We start from the raw sequence: 21,970 nt of genomic DNA on the forward strand, positions 1-21,970 counted from the left end.
GAGCTATCTCCCCTACCCCTGTATTCCCTCACTTGTACTGAGAGCTATCTCCCCTACCCCTGTATTCCCTCACTTGTACTGAGAGCTATCTCCCATACCCCTGTATTCCCTCACTTGTACTGAGAGCTATCTTCCATAACCCTGTATTCCCTCACTTGTACTGAGAACTATCTCCCCTACCCCTGTATTCCCTCACTTGCTAAGAATACATCCAAACCCTTCTTGAAGCTATATAATGTATCAGCCAGTACAACTGAGTCTGGGAGAGAAAACCACAGCTCTCACTGTAAAAAATATTTTCTGAATATTTAGATAGAACCTCCTTTCTTCTAATTGGAATTCTCCTGTCAGTTGGAAGGGCCTCCTGGTAGATAAAGCATGAAAGAGATTATTATATGATCCCCTTATATATTTATACATAGTTATCATGTCACCTCTTAAGCGCCTCTTCTCCAGTGTAAACAAACCCAACTTGGCCAGTCTTTCTTCATAACTGAGACTTTCCATACCCTTTACCAGCTTAGTTGCCCTTCTCTGGACCCTCTCTAACTCAATAATGTCCCATTTGATGGGGCCTTACCAGCGCTCTGTAAACTGGAAGAATAACCCCCTCCTCCCGTGAATCTATACCCCTTTTAATACAGCTCAAAACCTTGTTTGCCCTTGCAGCTGCTGCCTGGCATTGCTTGCTACAGCCAAGTTTATTATCTACAAGGACTCCAAGGACCTTCTCCATTATGGATTTGCCTAGTGCAGTCCCATTAAGGGTATAAGTGGCTGCATATTTTTACATCCCAGGTGCATGACCTTACATTTATCCACATTAAATCTCACCTGCCACTTAGCCGCCCAGATTGCCAGTTGGTCAAGATCCTGCTGCAGGGATGTCACATCCTGGATGGAATTAATTGGGCTGCAGAGTTTTGTGTCATCACTAAACACTAATACATTACGTATCATACCTTCCCCTAAGTCATTTATGAACAAATTAAACAAAAGTGGCCCCAGTACAGAGCCCTGAGGGACCCCACTGAGAACCTTATTCCAAGTAGAGAATGTACTATTAACAACCACCCTCTGTACCCGATCCTGTAGCCAGTTTCCTATCCATGTGCAAACGACTTCACTAAGACCAATAGACCTTAGTTTAGAAAGCAGTCGTTTTTGGGGAACGGTATCAAATGCTTTGGCAAAATCCAAATCCTGCATCCCCATTGTCCAGCTTCTTACTTACCTCATCATAAAAAGCAATTAAATTGGTCTGACATGACCTGTCCTTCATAAAGCCATGCTGATTACTGCCCATAATGCCATTCACCAGAACATAATTTTGTATGTGATCCCTTAACAAGTCTTCAAATAACTTGTGCACCACGGATGTCAAACTTACTGGCCTGTAATTGCCAGGCTGAAATTGTAATCCCTTTTTAAACACAGGAATGACATCCGCTTTCCTCCAATCCCTAGGTACCATTTCCGATGAAAGCGAGTCTGAGAACATCAGAAACAAAGGCCACTGTAGAACTGCCCCTAGCTCTCTCAGTACCCGAGGGTGTATTCCATCTGGCCCAGGAGCCTTGTTTACATTAACTTTGAGTAACCCTTTATGTACCATAACCTGTGTCAACCACTGACTGGATGGAGCTGAGGCAACAGTGCCGCTATTGGGTGGGTCTTGCCACTCTGGCCCTCCACTGTATACACTGAAGAAAATAATTTTGCACATTTGTCTTTTCTGTATCCGCTGTAACCATATTGTTACTATAACTCAATGGGGCCACACTCTCAACCTGCATCTTTTTACTATTAATATACTTTTTGGGGTTATACGTTTTGGGGTTAGTTTTCGCCTCTGCTGCAATGCGCTCCTCATTTTCTATCTTTGCCTTCCGGATTGCTGTTTTACAACACTTGTTATAGTATTTATATTAATTAAATTCCGCTTCTGTCCCCTCTGACTTAAAATTCTTAAAAGCTTTCCTTTTTCTCCCTATTAACTTCTTTACCTCAGAGTTAAGCCACATAGGATGATTCTTAACACTTCTACATTTACTTCTTAATGGAATAAATTGAGAACAGTAATGATTTAATATCATTTTATATGACAACCATTTCTGCTCTGTGTTTTTTAGAATAAAACAAAGGACGATCTTTGTAAAAGTGACTATGGCAATCAGCTGATAATTTAAAAATTGATTTATAGAATGGTTGAGGCAGTTATTTTAGAGAAGTTATAAGTCATTTAATATCTTTTTTTTTTAAATTTAAAAATATAAAGAAAATGTAAAGGGGATCAAGGAGAAAGGTGTGGTTGGCTTAGGGTCGGACTGGCTCACTGTGGTAATGTGAAAAATCAGGTCCTGCTGGACCCCGGCATCTCCAGCTCATCCTGTTAACTGCCACCTATTCTTTAGCTGGCAACGCTGGCAGATGGGCTCAGGGAATTTGCACTGTCAAAGGGCAGTGGTGGGTGGGGAGGGGGCCCTAGGCACATGGCCACATTACTGTACCTGGAACCTGAAAACTGCCAAACTTACTGTTCCCAGCCCCATTCCAAGCGCTTGGGGTTCAACGGCCCATCTGCACTATTACTAGCACATCTATGTGAAAGTCCTGGCCCTCTACGCTCACTCATGCTAGTCTTACCTGTCTAGAAACAAATGGAAATGGAACAACAGAAGGCCCTCTGCTGGCAGAACATAATACTGCAACAATAATGCAACAACAGAAGTGCAATTACTTTATTAAAGGAACAGTAACACCAAAAAATGAAAGTGTATAAAAATAATTAATATATTATATACTATTGCCCTGCACTGGTAAAAGTTGTGTGTTTTCTTCATAAACACTACTGCAAATTATATAAATACCCTGCTGTGTAGCCCTGGGGGCAGCCATTTAAATTGAAAAAAGGAGAAAAGGCACAGGTTACTAAGCAGATAACAGATAAGTAGCATAGATTCCCATTGTATTATACACAGTTTATCTGGTATCTTCTTATGTAACCTGTGCCTTTTCTCCTTTTTTCAATTTAAATGGCTGCCCCCATGGCTACACAACAGCTATTTCTATTAACTACAGTAGTCTTTCTGAAGCAAACACACAACTTTTACCAGTGCAGGGCAATGGTGCATTATATTTTAATTATTTTAAAACATTTTTATTTTTTAGTGTTACTGTTCCTTTAAGGTAAAGGGCATGTAAACCTCAAAATAAAATCTTGCTCAATGAAAGAAAATGTAATTCTTAACATCTTTCCAATATACATTCATTAAAAATGATGTGATTGCAATTGCTATTGAAACTACAAACTCTTTCAATAGAAAACATTTTATTTTGCAGTTTGTATTGCTTTTGATTAGCTTGGCTTTACTACCCAGGTCCCCCTGCCTAACCTGCCACTGCCAAGTTTATAGCTGACACCCATAGGGGAGATATATAATCCGGTTCTTTTGGAAACAACAAGTGAAGAGGAATGCAGGTCAGTAATATTAAACTGCACCTCCAAGGTGTGGCCCCGAAAGGGGAAATCCATGTTTTGCATACAAAAGGGACAGGGAAATGACAGCTGGCACAGATATGAATTCATTGAGACTAGATGGGGCCCAGGACTGGGAAACTGGGAGAAGCACACAGTTACAAAAGAACAGGGGGATAACTTGCTAGCAAAGCTGGGTTAATGATAGGTTCCAGCATTCAAGCAGGCACATGTAATAGCAATTATTATTACATTATTATTACGTTATGGCAATGTGGTTATTACTCTAGTAGGTCAGTACTGTCCTGAAACTGTGCCACCCTAGGCCCAGGCCTTCCCACAAATCTAGTCCTGCCTACCTCCCACTACTTCTCCACCCAGCACTTCTAAATGGAACCAGTGCCACAAGCAGAAGAGTACAGAACTCTTTGTACTTCCTTTTGGGAGGGCCTATAGTATTGTAGTAGTATAGTATAGTAGTAGGCTTGTAGTAGTATAGTATAGTAGTAGGCTTGTAGTAGTATAGTATTGTAGTAGGCTTGTAGTAGTATAGTATAGTAGAAGGCTTGTAGTAGTATAGTATTGCAGTAGGCTTGTATTAGTATAGTATAGTAGTAGGTTTGTAGTAGTATAGTATAGTAGTAGGCTTGTAGTAGTATAGTAGTAGGCTTGTAGTAGTATAGTATAGCAGTAGGTTTGTAGTAGTATAGTATAGTAGTAGGCTTGTAGTAGTATAGTAGTAGGCTTGTAGTAGTATAGTATAGCAGTAGGTTTGTAGTAGTATAGTATAGTAGTAGGCTTGTAGTAGTATAGTATAGCAGTAGGTTTGTAGTAGTATAGTATAGTAGTAGGCTTGTAGTAGTATAGTATAGTAGTAGGCTTGTAGTAGTATAGTAGTAGGCTTGTAGTAGTATAGTAGTAGGCTTGTAGTAGTATAGTATAGTAGTAGGCTTGTAGTAGTATAGTATAGTAGTAGGTTTGTAGTAGTATAGTATAGTATAGTAGTAGGTTTGTAGTAGTATAGTATAGTATAGTAGTAGGCTTGTAGTAGTATAGTATAGTAGTATAGTATAGCAGTAGGCTTGTCAGTTTGGAAGACTGACCAATCCTTTTTCATGCACCTCGCCCATATTTCTTAATTAGGCAGGGTGTTTAGATTCCCTCTAGGTTTTTCACGGAGATTGATTGTAGCTTGCAGACAGAAGCAGAGAGTTGCATGACTCCATGTGACATGCAGCAATGGGTAGGGATTTACCAAAAGATTCACCTTGACTGAGCTGGCAAGCTTAAATATTCCATATGGCCAGATTGTAGAACCAAACTTCATGTTATTTTGAATTTTAAATGATTTATGAATAAAGTGCAGTCATTTTAGCAGCAAGGCAAATGCATTAGAGGGCTGGGTCTGTGTTGCCCTGGACAAAGTAGCAGCATGGCCAAATAAATATTTAAATGTATACGCAGGTTTGTTTGGATGTACTGACTATTTACTGAAAGGGGGGGCTACCCTGCCATAAAGCAAAGGCAGACTGCTTGAAAGGAAGTAAAGAAAGGGAGTAAAGGTAGTCACATGATTTACAGGACATATTGTCCATCATGCTGGTACAGGGAGTGACTGACATTTTTAGAATCAATAAAAAGAATTTCCCCCAAAATTTCTTTACAAAATAAGTAAATATTTAATCAATAGTATCCCTATAAAGGTGAAGTAGTATAATGTTGTACATTATGATTTGGGTTTCTGTACCCTTTAGCAGGGAAGATCTGTGCCCCCAAAGATGCCCCAGTAGCCCCCCATCTTCTTTTCTGCTGATTCCCTGCCCATGCTCTGTGCTGCTGTCACTTACCTGAGCTTAGGGACTGACTCACAATATACTGTGTATATAGAATATAAATGTCACAATATAAGGCTGATTAGTCATTAATTTAAATCCATGTTTCATGGCAACATAGAAACCACTGCATTCTGAATCAGCATTAATAATCAGTCAAATGTAGCCTAATTTTTCTGCTAATGTTTTGTTACAGTGATAACAAACAGCATCCCAACAGCAGCCCAGAGCACACTGAGCATGTGCAGTGTCACTAACACTAGAAGGTGGCCTTACAAGATCCAAGATGAGGATCTGCTGTGGACAACATTGCAGGCCCGGGCCATTACTTTTACAGGGCTGCTGGGCTTCTGGGCTGGTACAGTAAGTTCAGCATATAAAATATTGCATTCTGACCAATAGGTTATAGCTTTACAAATCAGGTCTTTAATAAAATACGAAACTTTATTAATCAGAAATTCACATTATTACAGCATACAAATATAAATATATTATATAAAATATCACATTAACTCAATCCCTTGATATCTGGTGGATATCTGTAATATTCCCATTATACAGAGACAGAGGTGTAAACATTTGGTGGGTGATCAAACCCAAAGGAATGCAGCGTATTTGTACAATTAATACATTTCCAGTGCTCTCCCATAGTTCACTATTGTGTCACATGACATTGCAGAATCTTGATTTTCCACATTTTGTAGATTGAGGGCATCAAGCGTGATTTGTCCTGTCTCTCCACCCTATTACTGCCATTTTATCCCCATTGTATTTATCTTTTTAATATATATATCCCCCCCCCCCCAAATAATTAGTGTTTAAAAGTTTTTTTTAAAGGGGAAGGCAGAGAAGAGGCGGAGTTAGGCTAAGCCAGAAAGTGCATTTACCCTGAGCCCTAAGTGTTGGAGGGCCCCAAAGGGTAGATAAAAGTACAAGGGGTATATTGTACAGTGTGCCAATGAGAAATTTTCTGTATATCCTAAACATGTAATAGTATAATATTGTATTTTATGAGTACATGATTTAATATTACACATAGAATTTTGCATGTAGTGCCCTTGAAGGAATACTACTTGCTTTGGATGCTGTATGATAATGATAATATACAGCAATGCACATTAAGTTTGCTATTGAATATACTGTATTAGTATGTCTGACAGTGGGTGCTGGGAGTTGCATTTCATCAGTATCTGAACTACAGGTCTTGATTAACCAGTTCCAACCTGGAACCCTGCAGTCCTATATAATCACTGTTATAATCCAGTTTTATCACACTCAGTATATTTTACATGTAAGTATAATGCAAAGATGTCCAGCTAGTGGCCCTGCTGCTGGGGCTCAGATATATGATAGACAGGTTTCCCGGAGTGTTTGGGCTCTGTTCCAATTACATTAACGAACTTTGCAATTATTACACTGTAATTGTGGTATTTGTTACCCAATTGGACTCTTTCAGAACAACTTCTATCATGACTGTGATACATTCCTTACTCGTCCATTTCTAGTTCAGTGTCACAATGTACAGCAGAACCAGTTTATCCAACAAGCTTCCATTCTGGCCCAGTTGGCCATTCTGGGTACTTGGCTTAAGTGCCCTCATATTGCAAATAATGCATATTGTGCAGCTGCATTAAATAGCTGCATCAATTCTTAGCACCATCTAAGTGTCAGGTTATTGGGTTAGGGATAGAATTCCCACACCCAATATACTGGGCACTGTGAATTCTTTGGCGACATAGAGGGCAACTTTGGCTATGTCCCTGTAATTTCTCAACGCAGCTTTGGCAGAAAGTGCAATGCCCACAGGGCAGCAGCAAGGTATTGGCCTTCCTATCCTGGCAGATCACACAGCTGGGATCGTCCTCCAAGAATATGTGGAAATTCTTCTGTGAATGCCAAGTGGTGGTGTCATTGCAGCTATTCAGGTTGGCAGTGGGTATGGCAGTCTGCTCTGCAATCTCTTCCAGGCTGTGCCCACTTCCCAAGGGTTGGGGATCTATATTAGAAGAGAGACAAGATGGTTAGAAACCTGTCTTTAATGAAAAAGAAAATAGGGCAAAAGCAGAAGAGGAATTAACATTATGTGTGTAAGGGGGATTTTCAGTTTTGTTGGGGGGGGGCACTAAAAAACTCAAAGCAACTTGGAAGCTGGGTTGATGTTGTACCCTCTGTCCCATTATACATATACAATCACTGGGCCAGCTACACTCCTTTACAGCTCCAGCAGTGACAGAGTCTGCTTCCCCCAGGCCCGGACTGGCAATCTGTGGATTTTGGCTAATGCCAGAGGGGCTGCTGTAAGATGCCATAGACAGTCACTATTTATTGGGCTGGTGGGGGGCTGTTTGGGCCTCTGTGTACTTGAAATGGTAGGGCCTATTTTGACTCCCAGTCCGGACCTGGCATCCCCTACAGTTATGCTATAGTTATGCCCTAAGGCAGCATCCAGCCTATAATGCCAGCCCAATGAATCCTAGACTTTTATGCCAGGAGCTATATTGTGGGAAATGATTAGGAGGCAGCTACAAAATATCAGTTTCTGAGCAAAATCTCTGCTTTACACTAAGCCCCATTAGTCAGTGAGGTCCATAATGGGCAGGCAGAAAAGATTAGTAAGCAGAACCATTGTTATCCCAGGATCAAACAGATTTATGGGTGTGATCTGTGATTGTGAAAGAGAGGTTTGTCCGGCTCCCAGTCACTCCAACACAAGTGGGTTAATCAGATGCAGAGCAGGAAGGTACCAGGGCACTGACCTTTGTTTATCTGACTCTGGCACTGGCACTGGCACGGAGGTGTCGGATTCTTCTGACTGGGACCTGGAAAAAAAAAATTTCCACAGGTTATTAAATCCATACATGAACTAATGTGCTACACACACCCCAGCCATTAATAGTTCCACACTATCCCCTTGCCATTGAAATATGAATATTATTAACTCAAAAATTCTGCAGAAAGTATTGGCGAAACTTTGGGGTGCAGGCCTGTTGGAACTCTTAGGGCAGATGCAGAGGGTCATTCAAAGGAGAAATGTAAAGCCTATATTTTTGCTTCCTAGCTCTTTATATTCTCAGATTTTGTGAGCCAAATGGCAACCCATAGTATTTTAGTTTTACTATCTCTAGGTTTCCTATGGAATGCAGACTGCAATAACATAATATCATATGGAAACATGTTTTGGCACCACTTACCCCCCATAACTTGAATAGCTTTGGTCTTCCCGTAGACATCCAGCATGGCCCATAGCTTTGTATTCTTGGGGATCCCTGAGAACAGGACTCTTGCACAAGGTTCCCCCTCTCGCTGACAGAACACTTTTCCATTCTTGCTGAACCAGAATTTTATAAGTGCCCCTGCCTGACACAGCTCCTCGGGTATTCCAACCCCCCAGAATCTAGGGAGATTTGTCAGGTCAGGACACACAAACGGTGGCAGACAGCAGGGTTCCAGTGTGCTGGGATCCACAGAGGTGTATCCAATTCGCAGTGCCCCGTGCCAGCGCTCCTCTTCCTTCAGCACCCTTATCCACAGCTTTTCTTTGGAGAGCAGGGGCCGGTTGGAGAAGATAATGCCATGGTGGAAACTTTGCTGGCGTTCTGCTTGGTGCAAGCAGCTGTTCAGAGTGATATGGCATCCCTTGGTGTAAGGGTGGAAGGAAAGACCTAAAGAATGGATGAAGCATGTTTTAAACAGGGGAAGAAACATACAGAAGGGCACAGAAAAGCAAATTCCCTTTTACCCAACCCATTCCTGGAAATCCAGTTGTACGGAACAGTAAATATATATATATGGATATGGCAGGCCCTTTTCCTCTTCTGCCATATAATTAGGGGTAATTAAATAATAAGTCACAGGGTAACCCTTTTGAAATAAAAAATAACAAAAGTGGTGATACCTTTATTGGCTAAATAATAAGTCCCGCCATGCAGTATGGCAGTTGCCTGCAGAACATTATGTTTGACTCCAGGGGGTGCCGATGCAGCACAGTTTACACTACACTGAGCCAATCTCAAGGTATAAACGAGAGTCTGATAACAAAGCCTTGTCTTATCTGGCTTGTCCGTACTTATATATGCTTTGCAGTTTATCACATGCTGAGTAAATAAAGCTGTCATGGGTTGCAGAAATAGTGCAGTATTCCAACTGAAAGTCTGCTGATAAACAGCAGGTGCCTCATATACAAACAGTAATGCTGTTAACCCAATGATGTGTAAATTGCTCAGGCTTATCAGTTGCTTTGGCAGCAAGAGAAAGTAGGAGCAGAACTCCCTACATTTGTGGTTCATTCTTTCCTTTGGATCAGTTACAGCCAGGCCCTGACTCAGATTCAAAATAGGCCCTGGCATGCCAAGTACACAGAGGCCCAAACAGCCCCCACCACCCCAATAAATAGTGACTGTCTATGGCATCTTACAGCAGCCCCTCTGGCATTTGCCAGAACCCACAGATTGCCAGTCCGGGCCTGGTTACAGTACAACACAAACACAGATCAGCTCTAGATATATCTTTGCCCGACACGTATTTACACTGCTGCTGAATTTGGGGCTGAAATGCAACAGGAGACTGAGTGGTGAGCGCCTGAGAGCCGACATACCTGACCTGCCTGGAATGCCCCCTAGTGAGTGACTGCAGTGATAACATTTGCAGTTGAATGCATTGTGTTTAGCTTTCTGCACACTTCACTGCTGTTTCTTCTGCAGCTTATTTTTAGCTAAGAACTGTAAATTCTTTAGATTCTCTGATTAGCTGCAGGTTGCTCTAGTAGGGAGGATGTTTAAACCCGTTGGGTGCTGGGCAATTTCCCACTGAAATGGTAGAATCTTCCACTACAACTTTAGCTCCAGCGCTGTAGGCTCCATGGTCAGTATTGGCCAAAGTGCTCTGATTAGCTGCAGGTTGCTCTAGTAGGGAGGATGTTTAAACCCGTTGGGTGCTGGGCAATTTCCCACTGAAATGGTAGAATCTTCCACTACAACTTTAGCTCCAGCGCTGTAGGCTCCATGGTCAGTATTGGCCAAAGTGCTCTGATTAGCTGCAGGTTGCTCTAGAAGGGAGGATGTTTAAACCCTTTAGGTGCTGGGCAATTTCCCACTAAATAGGTAGAATCTTCCACTACAACTTTAGCTCCAGTGCTGTAGGCTCCATGGTCAGTATTGGCCAAAGTGCTCTGATTGGCTGCAGGTTGGTCTATTCACCAAGGCTGTTGATGGCCCAAGTTCAAGACAAGGCTTGCCTGCTCTATCTATCCATTATTTATTCCCCCCCTAAAACATTACTAGGCTCTCAGCAGAACAGTGAATAATTCTGAAGCTGCTGATTGGTTCCGGCTTGTCCTAGTACTGCTGCACGTATTCTAATACTGTGAACGGTGGCAAGTTGTTTCTAGTCTAGTTGGGCCACAGACAGCAAAAAATTAATACGGTAAACTCAAATGCACCCCCCTAACTGACACTTGTCTAAATAACTTAGTACAACACACCTACCCTGCTGTGCCTAACTAACAATAGCTGGTGTATATGCGCTACCAGCATGTATCTACAGTGATCCGCTGCAGGGGTTAAACCGCAACTGCCAAACTGGAATGTGCCAGACTGCACGAAGCAAACTGTAACTGCCATAGGCAGCCGTGCCATCAAGCTTGGTATTGCCCAAACATGGCGGTTCAGTTATTAGTATACAAGTATGGGACCTGTTATTCAGAATGCCTGGGTTTTTTGGATAACCAACCCAAGGCACTGTCCCTTTAATTCAGACTGTATGACTGAGGTAATTGTGTGGCTGTTATCATCCAAGTCATGGGATCAGGGTCATTAATCAGGAATGGCTGAGCAAATACTAACTTCCTGATAGGACTATAACTCTGTTGCTGGGTTTCCTTTCATTCTTTGTCCCCGAGTGCGGCATATGCCACCCACTCTACGCACAGACCTGCGTGTCAAGTCCAGTGGGTTTATTGATACACCACTACACCGCGGCCACTAGAGAAAGTACCGACAGTATGGATGAAAGTTCCTAGCCCCATGATAGAGGTCTCTTCATAGAATAAAATCAGGTATTTAATTACATAATATAAAAGAGGTCTATTCTGCCCCTTGTGCTGCACAATCATGCACCCAGAGCTAATATACTATAATATATACTAATATACTATAACCACGTGACTCTACAAATGATGTGAACTACACCTCTCATCATTGCCAAGGGCTGCCAATGGGGGAGCATGTTAGCCTCTCAGTATGGGCCCATGACTGCTCCCCATGCAGCTACCGGGGCTGCCCTAATTTAAGATGCCATTTAAGATTACATATAAAACTAACGGTTACCAGATGATGTGAAAAGTCCAGCTCGAAGGGCTGCATTTCATTTATAAGCAACTGCATTTAATTAGAGCATTCCTGATTTTCCAGATGATCTGTCAATTCAAAAAAATAATCCCCCAGCCCAGAGTGGGGCAATACCCAGACCCTACAGCTGTAAGAAGGACAAGTGTATAAAGAGAAGAGCACTTTCCCATGCCCAAGTCCATAGACCGCCAGCCTGGCCGCAGCACTTACCTTCAGTCTCAGAGCTAAGGCACCCTCCCATGCTGCACTGCTGTCTGTGTAACAAGTCATCCATGTGCTCTCTGTTTATTTTCATTTATGGGCTCTGCCTGGTGGGCGGAGCTAGTGTCAGCCTGTGGGTGGAGCTAGTGTTGGGCTATCTCTTTGTTTCTGTTCTGATGGAAAATCCCCAGCAGGGGAAAAACCACATGATGAAACAAATTCTTTTGAATCACCTTCTAGCGTTTAAAGTGAAAGCTACGCCTGCATGCCTGGCCTGAGATTAAATATAGACCCTGCAATATCGACTACACCGAGGGCCAAAATAAAGCACAGTTCTATGGAACCCCTTCTGGCTGCTCCATTGGTTCCCAGATTGCCAGTCCATGCCCGGCTACAGGGGGCACAGGGAATGCACAGACTTTTAGCCCGCGTCAGTGCGCTCACAGAATTACATGCAGATATGAGGTGGTTAAGAAAAAGCTTTATTCACATTAATCCTGACGCGTTTTGTGTCTTTTCAACACATTATAGGTGTATATTATCAAACATATAATCACACAATTTGATCTAACATCACAGAATCTGTCACCGCCTTCTCCATAATAACTCTTACTTACACTGTTCATTGTTAAATCACATAAATTGTAATTTAGTAAAACAATAAATTAACAATTACACAGAAATATATTTATTCATTCAATACATTAAAGACCAATTGAAACTTTTCAAAAGCCAACACTTAATGCATTAAAATGTATCTTCACCCATTTCATTAAATCTATTCTAAACCATAGCTGTGTCCTGATTGCAGCAGTAGCTAAAGAATTGGAAACATTGAAACTGATACTTAATTTGCAACAGTAGCTTAATCCTATTGATTTCAATACACATTACTAGAGTATCACTTAGGTGTTACAGAATCATGGGAACCAGTACTCTGTTTCAAGAAAACACATACATGCCAATATATGCCATCTCCCAGATCCAGCTAACATTCTAGAACCAGAATACTGGCACCTACCCAAAGAGGGTAAGTAATATTCCTTGAGCTGCCAAGTAAAGCCTAAGCATCCCCTTGTGTATGAGCAGGCAGGATCTTAGCCAAAGAAGTCCATCCATTTCAGACATAGTGGTGGTGAATCTGTAAGCATTTAGTAAGTGCTGATTCTTTTTCTTCGCCCCCAACTGTCTGAACCTTCAAGCCTAAATTGTGGAAGCAAAAAGCCAGTGTATCCAGCCTTGTCATGATAGGCCCCCTTTCTCTTATACCCTGATTACTGCACACAGGGTAGGGGAGGTACAACCCCCACTTCCCCAGCTACTCCCCTGTTGTAACATATTCATTTCTACTAGGTCTACTTACACCACATCCAAGGCAGTGAAGTGTCTTATGATCATATTCCTAAAAGCGATCAAACCCAGGTCACAATCCCATGACTCAGCCAATGAACATGAAATCCCTAGATGGTTGAGCAATTTTGACCAAACTGGCACACCAATACAACCATATATCTCTGCCTATGGCTCAGCTTTAGTGTAGTGGGGCCATAGAAAGGCCCTTAGCAGGCCCAGACTGGGATTCAAAATAGGCCCTGGTGTTTCAAGTATCTGGAGACCCAAACAGCCTCCCACCAGCCCAATAAATAGTGACTGTCTATGGAACCTTACAGCAGCCCCTCTGGCATTTGCCAGAACTCACAGATTGCCAGTCTGGGCCTGGTCCTTAGGGGGCAGTATTTTATGGGGTCACTTTATAACAGTGTTTGACTATATGTTCAATATCTGTTGGAATGGTTTAATAAATGATTCAGCCGATTTGAGTTCATTTATTTGTGCCTTCACCTAGTGAATGTCAGTGTGTAAAAATAAATGAAGTTTTTTTTCCACCTGTAAAGTGATATACACCATCATGCCCTAGGTTTGTACTGATGTAATCGGGAACAAAATGGCCGTGATTGTGTTTACTGTAAAGATAAACAAAATTGTCAAAATACTCTCATCTCTAATGTGCCAACAACGTTCTGCTTTTAAAATGCTTTTATTGCCTCATTAAATGCTTCGCATCCTGGTACTTACTCTCCTCGTCGCCTACTCAAGTGTTTTCAGCATCAAGTTCCTTGTGTTTGGGAAATATTCTTGCTTGTATTGTGCTGAGGGTTATCGGTTTATAGCAAACAGGACAAAGTGATTTTGTGGATTCTTGCAGGTAGACAGAGCTCTTACATGGTTGTAAAGTGAATTGTAATTGGTATTGAAAGTAGTGTCTGTCTGCCCCCTTCTATTCTCTGCACTGTGTTTTCTGACTACATGTGCTACTAGAACAATGTAGTAGTAGTCTGATCAAGCATTTTTGGATACCAGGAAAAAACCCAGTAGGCCACGGTCCTCGTAGGTCCCGCTGACCCAGACCCGATCCCAACCTCCCCCCTCTATTGATCCTCCACTGACCTTCACTGATAATGGCAAATGTAAGTATAAGGTGCTGGGGGGGGGGGGGGGCTGGCAGTGGGTGAGCAGGCCGGGTATTCATAGTGGCACAGGATTATGATGCATCAGATGCAGAGTGAGCAATGGGCATTCATTAGGATGGAACCCTAGAGAATAATGATGGAGCTTACAGGAGATACCATAGGTGATGTCAATGCATCAAACTCTGTTGGGCTGGACAGGGTGCCTCCAGGGTGCAAGGTGCGACTGCCCAAGCCTTCCACTTTATCAAGCAGTTGCAGGTCCAGAAAGCTGCATTTGTAAGCAGAAATAAACACTGTATTTCTGCATTTATGATTTGGCTGAATACCCAATTCCCAGCCCTAAAAATTTAATTTGTTGCCCAGAGCTTTAAAGTCACATGCCTAAAGGTGGCCACACACGTGGTGATTTGCGATCTTTCGTGCGACCATCAGTCGCACGAAAGATCGTACAATCAGCCACAAACCGTTCAGGGCTGAAACAGCAGATAAGGAGGTAGAAACAATAGGATTTCTACCTCCTTCTGCTGATTTAGCGCTGACGGCAGATTTTGGTCAGGCGCCTTCTATGGCGCCCGATCAAAATCTTTTAACCTGGTCGATCGGGGAGTCGACCGATAGCAGCTTCCTGCGATATCGGTCGATTCGCCGACTTGCCATACATGCACCGAATATCGTACGAAACGAGGTTTCGTACAATATTATCGGTGCGTGTATGGCCAGCTTAAGAGTTTCCATTCAGTTTGGATTCCCAACCCAAATCCAGGATCTATTGCATCACATTTCCCTGTTCAGACCATAAAACAGATTGTAAAGGGATCTGGCTGTGTGTGGGCAGCTTACCTCTGTAAGTACAGTGCACACTGAGCATGTAAAGGTGGCCATACACAAGGCGATTTCGCTCGTTGTGCGATGAACGATTATATCGACAAACGATCGTATGGCGATCGAGTTCCCATACGATATGCCATCCACGGGCAACGATAATTCGGGAAAGATTTTGTCGCATCATTATCGTAAAATACGTACGATTGTACATCTACGTACGATCGAATGTCGTGGTTGTGACGGAAGCGGTATTTATGTATGATATGTATTGTCCACACAACAGGTTTTGGCTGGAGCCCCTGCAATATTCGCACCTAAAGTCCCTGTGATCCCCCTACATTACAAAGTATTGTATTAAAGATATTATAAGTGTTTCATATTCACTATTATATTCAGTTTCAGTGAAGAGATTATGAGATTAATGGTGCCTGTATTGTCCACACAACAGGTTTTGGCTGGAGCCCCTGCAATATTCACACCTAAAGTCCCTGTGATCCCCCTACATTGCAGCATCCACATAAAGCAGCCTGTAGCCACACCATTGTCTGCTGTAGGCTCTATGTGTGTCACACCATACTCTACCAGTGTTGCCAGCATGTTTTGGAATACAATGCTGTTTTATTTTTATTTATGTTTTATTTCAATATAAAAAAAAAATCATAAAGTTTTCGTATACGAGCGATTAGGTTCTGCAAAGAACGAATGTTCTTGGACGTTCGTGTTGTGACGTTTATCTTCGTTTCGTTGACTTCCGCTGCTGGCAATCGTGACATGCGCAGAGAACAATCGTTGAAAGACAAATGTCTGACACTCACACCAACTGGCAGATTTTATCGTTAAACGACCAAAATTTTTGAACCTGGCCGATTGATTTTGGGGACGATAATGTCGGCTCGTTTAGTGGGACGACGATCGTTCGTACACCACCAACTATACGATAACTTAACGATAGCATCGGATCGTTCGGGAATCGGTCGTTTGTAAGTAAAAAATCGGTCCGTGTATGGCCACCTTAACTCCAGAGAAGTGAAATAGCTGGACTATAGCTCTGTAGGGACCCATAGGTATTAGAGTCCCTATGGCTTTAATTCCCTACTGCCTCAGTTCTGTCATTGTTGCTGGGCAAAGTCCCATGTATCTAGTTTGCTATACCTTATGCCTTATTGGCTTAGTTAGGATGACCACTCCCCTTGCAGACTAATAAAGTGTCTGGCAAGGAGGGGTGGCTTCCTCTTTGGCTGCCTTCTGACTCTCAGGGAACAACTCCATTGAGCCTGGGATCAGAATACGCCCCAGTAAAGCCACCTGCCCTAGAGTAGCCCCTTGGTGCTTTAGTGAAGTCGGGGACAGGGCCCCATGAATGAGGTGAAGTTAGTGGTAGGATAGATCCTGTTATAGCACGCTTTAGATAGTGTGATATAGTTAGGGCTATCTAGTAAGAGCAGTATTGGCTCCAACATAGGAGAAAAGTAAGGGTTCAGCATACCCAGACTCTGTTTGCCTTGCTGTAGGGACCGCAGTTCAGACACAGGTATCAGGCAGTATCTACCCCTGATCCAACATTGGCTGTAGGGAACCGGTCCAGTAAAGGGTGATCATCCTTAGGATTTCTGCTTGTATCACATCTGCCTCCATTGTGGTGCTACTCTGCTTGTGCCTTTTACAACTGCCACTAATCGCTGTGTTACTACCTCAACTATTGTGAGTATAACTCTGCTTCAACCTTGTCTGTGACAATAAACGTTCTACAGTTATTCAGCAAAGAACCGTCTGGCGTCCTAATTACTACCTCTACACCATACAGCCTCAGGGAGTTGTAGTCCAACAACATCCTCATCTCCAAAATAGCTCCTATAGGCCATCTTCCACTTAGCGGAGGCCCATCCTGGGAAAGGGGGATTGCATATAACACATGCTCTACTAAATACTAGCCTGGATTAACCCCTAAACAGCCAAAAAGGTGTTACAGCTCCATTAGCCCCACTTGCTCAGATCCAGCTAAAGGGTTTCCTTGCAGTCTAATGACACATGGGTTGTGCCTTCATCTGTCTGAATACACATTCAGTCCACAAACTCAAACACATTGTTCCATTATAAGCAACTTTGCAACTGGTCTTCTTTATTTATTTTCTTACAATTTTTGAATGGTTTTCTTCTTTGGACTCTTTTCACCTTTCAAATGGGGTCACTGACCCCAGCAGCCACAACACCATTCCTCTGTGAGGCTACACTTTTATTATTTTATTATTATTATTATTATAAACATTTATTTATAAAGCACCAACATATTCCGCAGCGTTGTACAATAAGTGGGTTTCATACATTGGACATACAGAGTAACATATAAAGCAATCAATAACCGATACAAGAGGTGAAGAGAGCCCTGCCCAAAAGAGCTTACAATCTACAATACTTTCTCTCTATTTTGGCCCTCTTCTATTCATATTCCGGTCTCTCAGTCTATCCAGTCTGGTTTCTAGGGTAATAAGATCCTAGCAACCAGATAGCTGCTGAAAACCCAAACTGGAGAGTAGCTGAACAGAATGTTAACTGAAATAACAAATTAAAATAATAAAATAGCTCCCAATACAATCTGATAAAACCCTTTACATATGGCAATACTATATACTGACCATATTCTGAATAATATACTATAATTAAATGTAGCCAACACTGGTATGTACAAATGTGGCTCAAAAAAAGCATTATATGCATTTATATAGAGAAAACACAAAGCTTTGAAGCCACTGGGTCAGGAAATACATATAAAATAAAACAATTTGCTAACTGTAATACTGAAAATTTTATATATTTAATCCCCTGTAAACAATATGTAGGACAAACGAGCCATACCCTAAAGGAGAGGACTAGGGAACATATTGTGAATATAACAAATATGAGAATTGAAACTACAGTTGCAAGAACAGATGGCATGAATGCTTTTCAGTAGTTACATATAATATATATATAAAGGGAGGCAATTACTGGTTTCTGCTTAACTTTTTTCTTGGGAAGGAAGCAAATAGCCAATAGCTGCTTATCTAATTAAGTTTGAGAAACTTTGTAGCTTTTTGGCCATTCAGTGCAGGAGATAAAAGGGAAATGAGGGACTTTTCAATAAGAATCTGGGACTGTGGGCTGAGCTGTTAAAATTGGGACAGTTGGGAGGTATTTGACAATAAAATGGCAAACCCCCTTTGCAATAAAATGTCCACTGTCACATTGACAGATGGGGAGATTAGTCTCCCTGCAATGCCAAGAATGTAAATTGCTTGTGGGATGGCATATACGTTGCTACGATTTCCAGACTTCGGGCGACTTCATTGCGTGCTGTGTGCACACTATGGGGTATATTTGTCATGCTGTGGAGTGAAGCATTACTACACTGATCTTGAGATGCTAAAGTAGAGGGATTCTTCCTGGTATCCTGAGGAAATCTACTGTAGGTGTCATGGAGGTGGATGGGTAATCCCAATTCCTGACTGGGACAGCGTATACACTGACAGTTTATACAGGGCTGAAGTCCTAACAGGGATTACAGCCCTAACAATAGCTCAGACTGGCTGCACTAGTCCCATTCACTATGATGGCTGAATGGATTAACTAACTCCCTGTGCTCCGACTGTGGGGTTCCCTATATGGGTGAATGTACTACAGGTGGAACCCCTAGCTCCCTACTTGTACAGATCAACACTTACTCATCATTGCCAACACAGGTTCCACTTCATCATTCAATGACATTTTGTGCTTCCTACTTTGTGGCAAACATTTGGGGAAGGCCCTGTTTTAGCAGGATAACAACCCTGTGCACAAAGTAAGGTCCATACAGAATGGATTTGCTGAGATGGGAGTGAAAGAACCTGACTGGCCGGCACTGAGCCCTGAACTCAACCCAACTGAACTCCTGTGGGATGAACTGGAATGCAAACTGCAAGCCAGGCCTGAACCCCAACCTCAGTGCCCATGTTCTTACATGTGAATGCAAATCCCACCAGCAATGTTTGAACAAGGTGGTGATGACCCCTCTGGAAACATATAGTAACATTCCCACATGAATTTATTATTATTATTATTATTATTATTATTAAGTGCCTGTAAAGAGCCGTACTTTTTATTATAGCTCATATGTATAATATGATTTGCCTCTGGGAACATGCATAGTTGCTGCACTGATGAATGTGTCTGTGTAGTTACATGGGGCATAACCCAGAGGGAGGGAGTTTGTAGTTTATCCCCTTCTCTCCTTCCCCTGCAGTTATAATAAAGCCGCTCCTGGAAAGTACAGGGATTTAGTACAGCAAGTTATAAAATAAACAGTTTTATTATTTTGTCCAAAGTTCCTCTGTAGTGCCTAGTCAGAGCAATTCAGGACTGGCTCATTATCACCTAATGACAGAAGGATGGACTGGTGTTGCTGCAGCCAAATGGGCAACAATAAAAGCTCCTCTCTTAATGCCACTTTATTTAGCTTCATGATGAACTTCTCAGAGTATCAATAAAAGCAAATTGCTATTCTCCCTAAAACTTGACATAACTGGCCTTTAGGCTGAGCCCCTCTGCTGCTGATCCATGCAACCCCGAGGGGGGCAGTCTGGCAGTTTGGAAACCACTGAGTAAGGACCTGTATGGTGCATTTTTTGCACAGCCTGGAATGCGTTACAGTGGAATCAAGGATTGAGCCAGACTGTAAGAAGAGGCCAGACCTTGAAGCGTATCAGGTGATTTAAAGGAAATTCCCCCGCCCTTTCTGTTTGGCAGGCAATGGGGCAGATAGCAAACAACAGTGTAATATGGAAACTGAAAGCAATCCTCAGCATAGAGTCTTGTGATTTATAAGAAATAAATAGTCATCTATCAAATTACACAGCGCAACATTAAGGGCCAAGGGTAATAAAACACCGGGGCCCTGAGTAACGCAGAAAGTCTGGGAAGTCCAACTTCCAAACCCCCTAATCAGTTGACTGATTAGGGGACCAGACAGATACATAATAGGCCCTGGCATTCCAATTACACAGAGGCCCAAACAGCCCCCACCAGCCCAGTAAATAGGGACTGTCTATGGCATCTTACAGTATTTGCCAGAATCCACAGCTTGCCAGTCAGGGTCTGCATAGCAATCAACCAGAAATTCGCTTTTCCTTATTCATTGTCAAAAAATGCCAGCTAGGAAGACAGAAGAGTAGCTGATAATCAGAACCACACAGTAAGCCGGCTTTATATAACACCTGCCAGTCCTTCAGGCAAGGCCCACTGGATCTCCCCTGGTATCTTTGTGGGCCAGTCCAATGCTAACAGGGCCACAGCTCTGGCAGCACTAACATATAATGCATTCCATCATTCTGCATTACTGGATACGCTATTTCCACTCTGCTCAGCAGACTTCCTAGGTGTGAGGCCCCAGGGTAGTCACGCGGTTTGCACGCCATATAAGTCAGCGAGATGGGTTATGTGAGATTGGCCAAGACTTTTAGCAATGACTTAATCTAAATAAACCATTTTCATAAAAATATACCTTTTTAGTAGTATGTGCTATTGGGTAATCCTAAATTGAAAATTGCCATTTTAAGAATTAAAGGCCACCCCCTGGGATCATAGGATTCACAGTGCACACAAACAAGCCAAGGCACACATACATGCTAGGCCCCATCAGCCAATTAATGGACAGAGTTCTGCCTTTTGCTCCCACACTACTTCCTGTTATATATATATATATTCCAGTTTGGGGAGATTCTTTAATATGCTACCGTATATACTCGAATGTAAGTTGAGTTTTTCAGCACCCAAAATGAGCTGAAAAAGTCACCCTCTGCTTATTTTCGAGTCCCTCCAGAGCAGCCTCTAGCTACCCAATTCCCACTCTTGCTGTCCCCGACAACCCCGGACCCCTCAGGTGACTGTTATTGTGCTCTTCTGCTCGCCACAGCAGCTCCTTCCTTACTCCGCCCCAGAAGTGATGTCATGCGCCCCTGCATGTCAATCCCCGTCTCCAACCCAAAGCTACGGTAGGTCCTAATTATAGCTACCAGTGATCATAATTGATTGAAATTAAACACATAACACACCCTAGGTTTATACTCGAGTCAATAAGTTTTTCCACTTTTCTTAGGTAAAATTAGGTACCTTGGCTTATATTTGAGTATATACAGTATTCATTCTGGGGGTATACATGGACTGGTGCCTATTGTGGCACTGGGCTTAAATACAGCCCTGAGTAAGATCTAAGAAAAGAGTAGGCTAATTCCATGCCAACCAATACATGATGTAGGACCTCAGACCTGGGCAATACAGAGGGTATAGCAGCTAGGCAACAAGTTTCTTTTCATTAGTGTCCTCCTATAGGTTAGAACTATACTCCTGAGTTTGTGTCCTTCAAGCAATGTCATTGCCTTATGTTCTGGGCAACTGTGATTAGACATGATGGCTTCCTGCATATTCATGGGGTAGTTTCCCAGTACCATATGTTTGTTACATGATGGCCCATATTGATACAAACATTCAGGCCACTAAACATAATGTTGGCCTTGCTTAAAGGATCAGAAGTAAGACCTGCATGGGCATGGGAAGTACATCAAACAGTAAAGTTACCAAAATCTAAAGGCTATGAAACATATACCAGCAATCTGGGCATATTAATTTGTTTTCTAGCTTGTTCCTGGCATATCAATGTGACATAACCCTTAGAGAGGAATGCTTCCCATGTATACATGCCCTAAAAGCTCTCAATGAATGGTATCTCCCAGCAAACTAAGGATAGAGGCTGATAAACAGCCGCAGCTTTAGAGCAGCAGGTCCGACATAACTGATGTTTATAGTAAAGAA

At 42.4% G+C, this 21,970-nt stretch overlaps 1 protein-coding gene across 1 annotated transcript; it reads right to left on the reverse strand.

Annotated features, from left to right (window-relative positions):
- Nucleotides 1-5,733: 5,733 nt before the first annotated feature.
- On the reverse strand, nt 5,734-11,959 carry neurl3 (neuralized E3 ubiquitin protein ligase 3). The gene is made up of 4 exons (XM_002932566.4): nt 11,865-11,959; nt 8,502-8,972; nt 8,067-8,129; nt 5,734-7,306 (listed from the first exon to the last, which is right to left on the reverse strand). The coding sequence occupies exons 1-4, from the start codon at nt 11,947-11,949 to the stop codon at nt 6,978-6,980; spliced, it is 948 nt and encodes a 315-aa protein (XP_002932612.2). The 5' UTR covers nt 11,950-11,959; the 3' UTR covers nt 5,734-6,977.
- Nucleotides 11,960-21,970: the final 10,011 nt, after the last annotated feature.

Source organism: Xenopus tropicalis, chromosome 3 (genome assembly GCF_000004195.4).
Source record: "Xenopus tropicalis strain Nigerian chromosome 3, UCB_Xtro_10.0, whole genome shotgun sequence".
NCBI lineage: Eukaryota > Metazoa > Chordata > Amphibia > Anura > Pipidae > Xenopus > Xenopus tropicalis.

Bases quoted from the DNA above. Each gene is read 5' to 3' on its own strand.
- neurl3 (XM_002932566.4), bottom strand. From the start codon at position 11,949: ATGAAAATAAACAGAGAGCACATGGATGACTTGTTACACAGACAGCAG. The intron at 8,973-11,864 runs GTAAGTGCTGCG...TCCATTCTTTAG, and splicing joins CCTTAGCTCTGAGACTGAAG to GTCTTTCCTTCCACCCTTAC. The intron at 8,130-8,501 runs GTAAGTGGTGCC...TTTTTTTTCCAG, and splicing joins AGCTATTCAAGTTATGGGGG to GTCCCAGTCAGAAGAATCCG.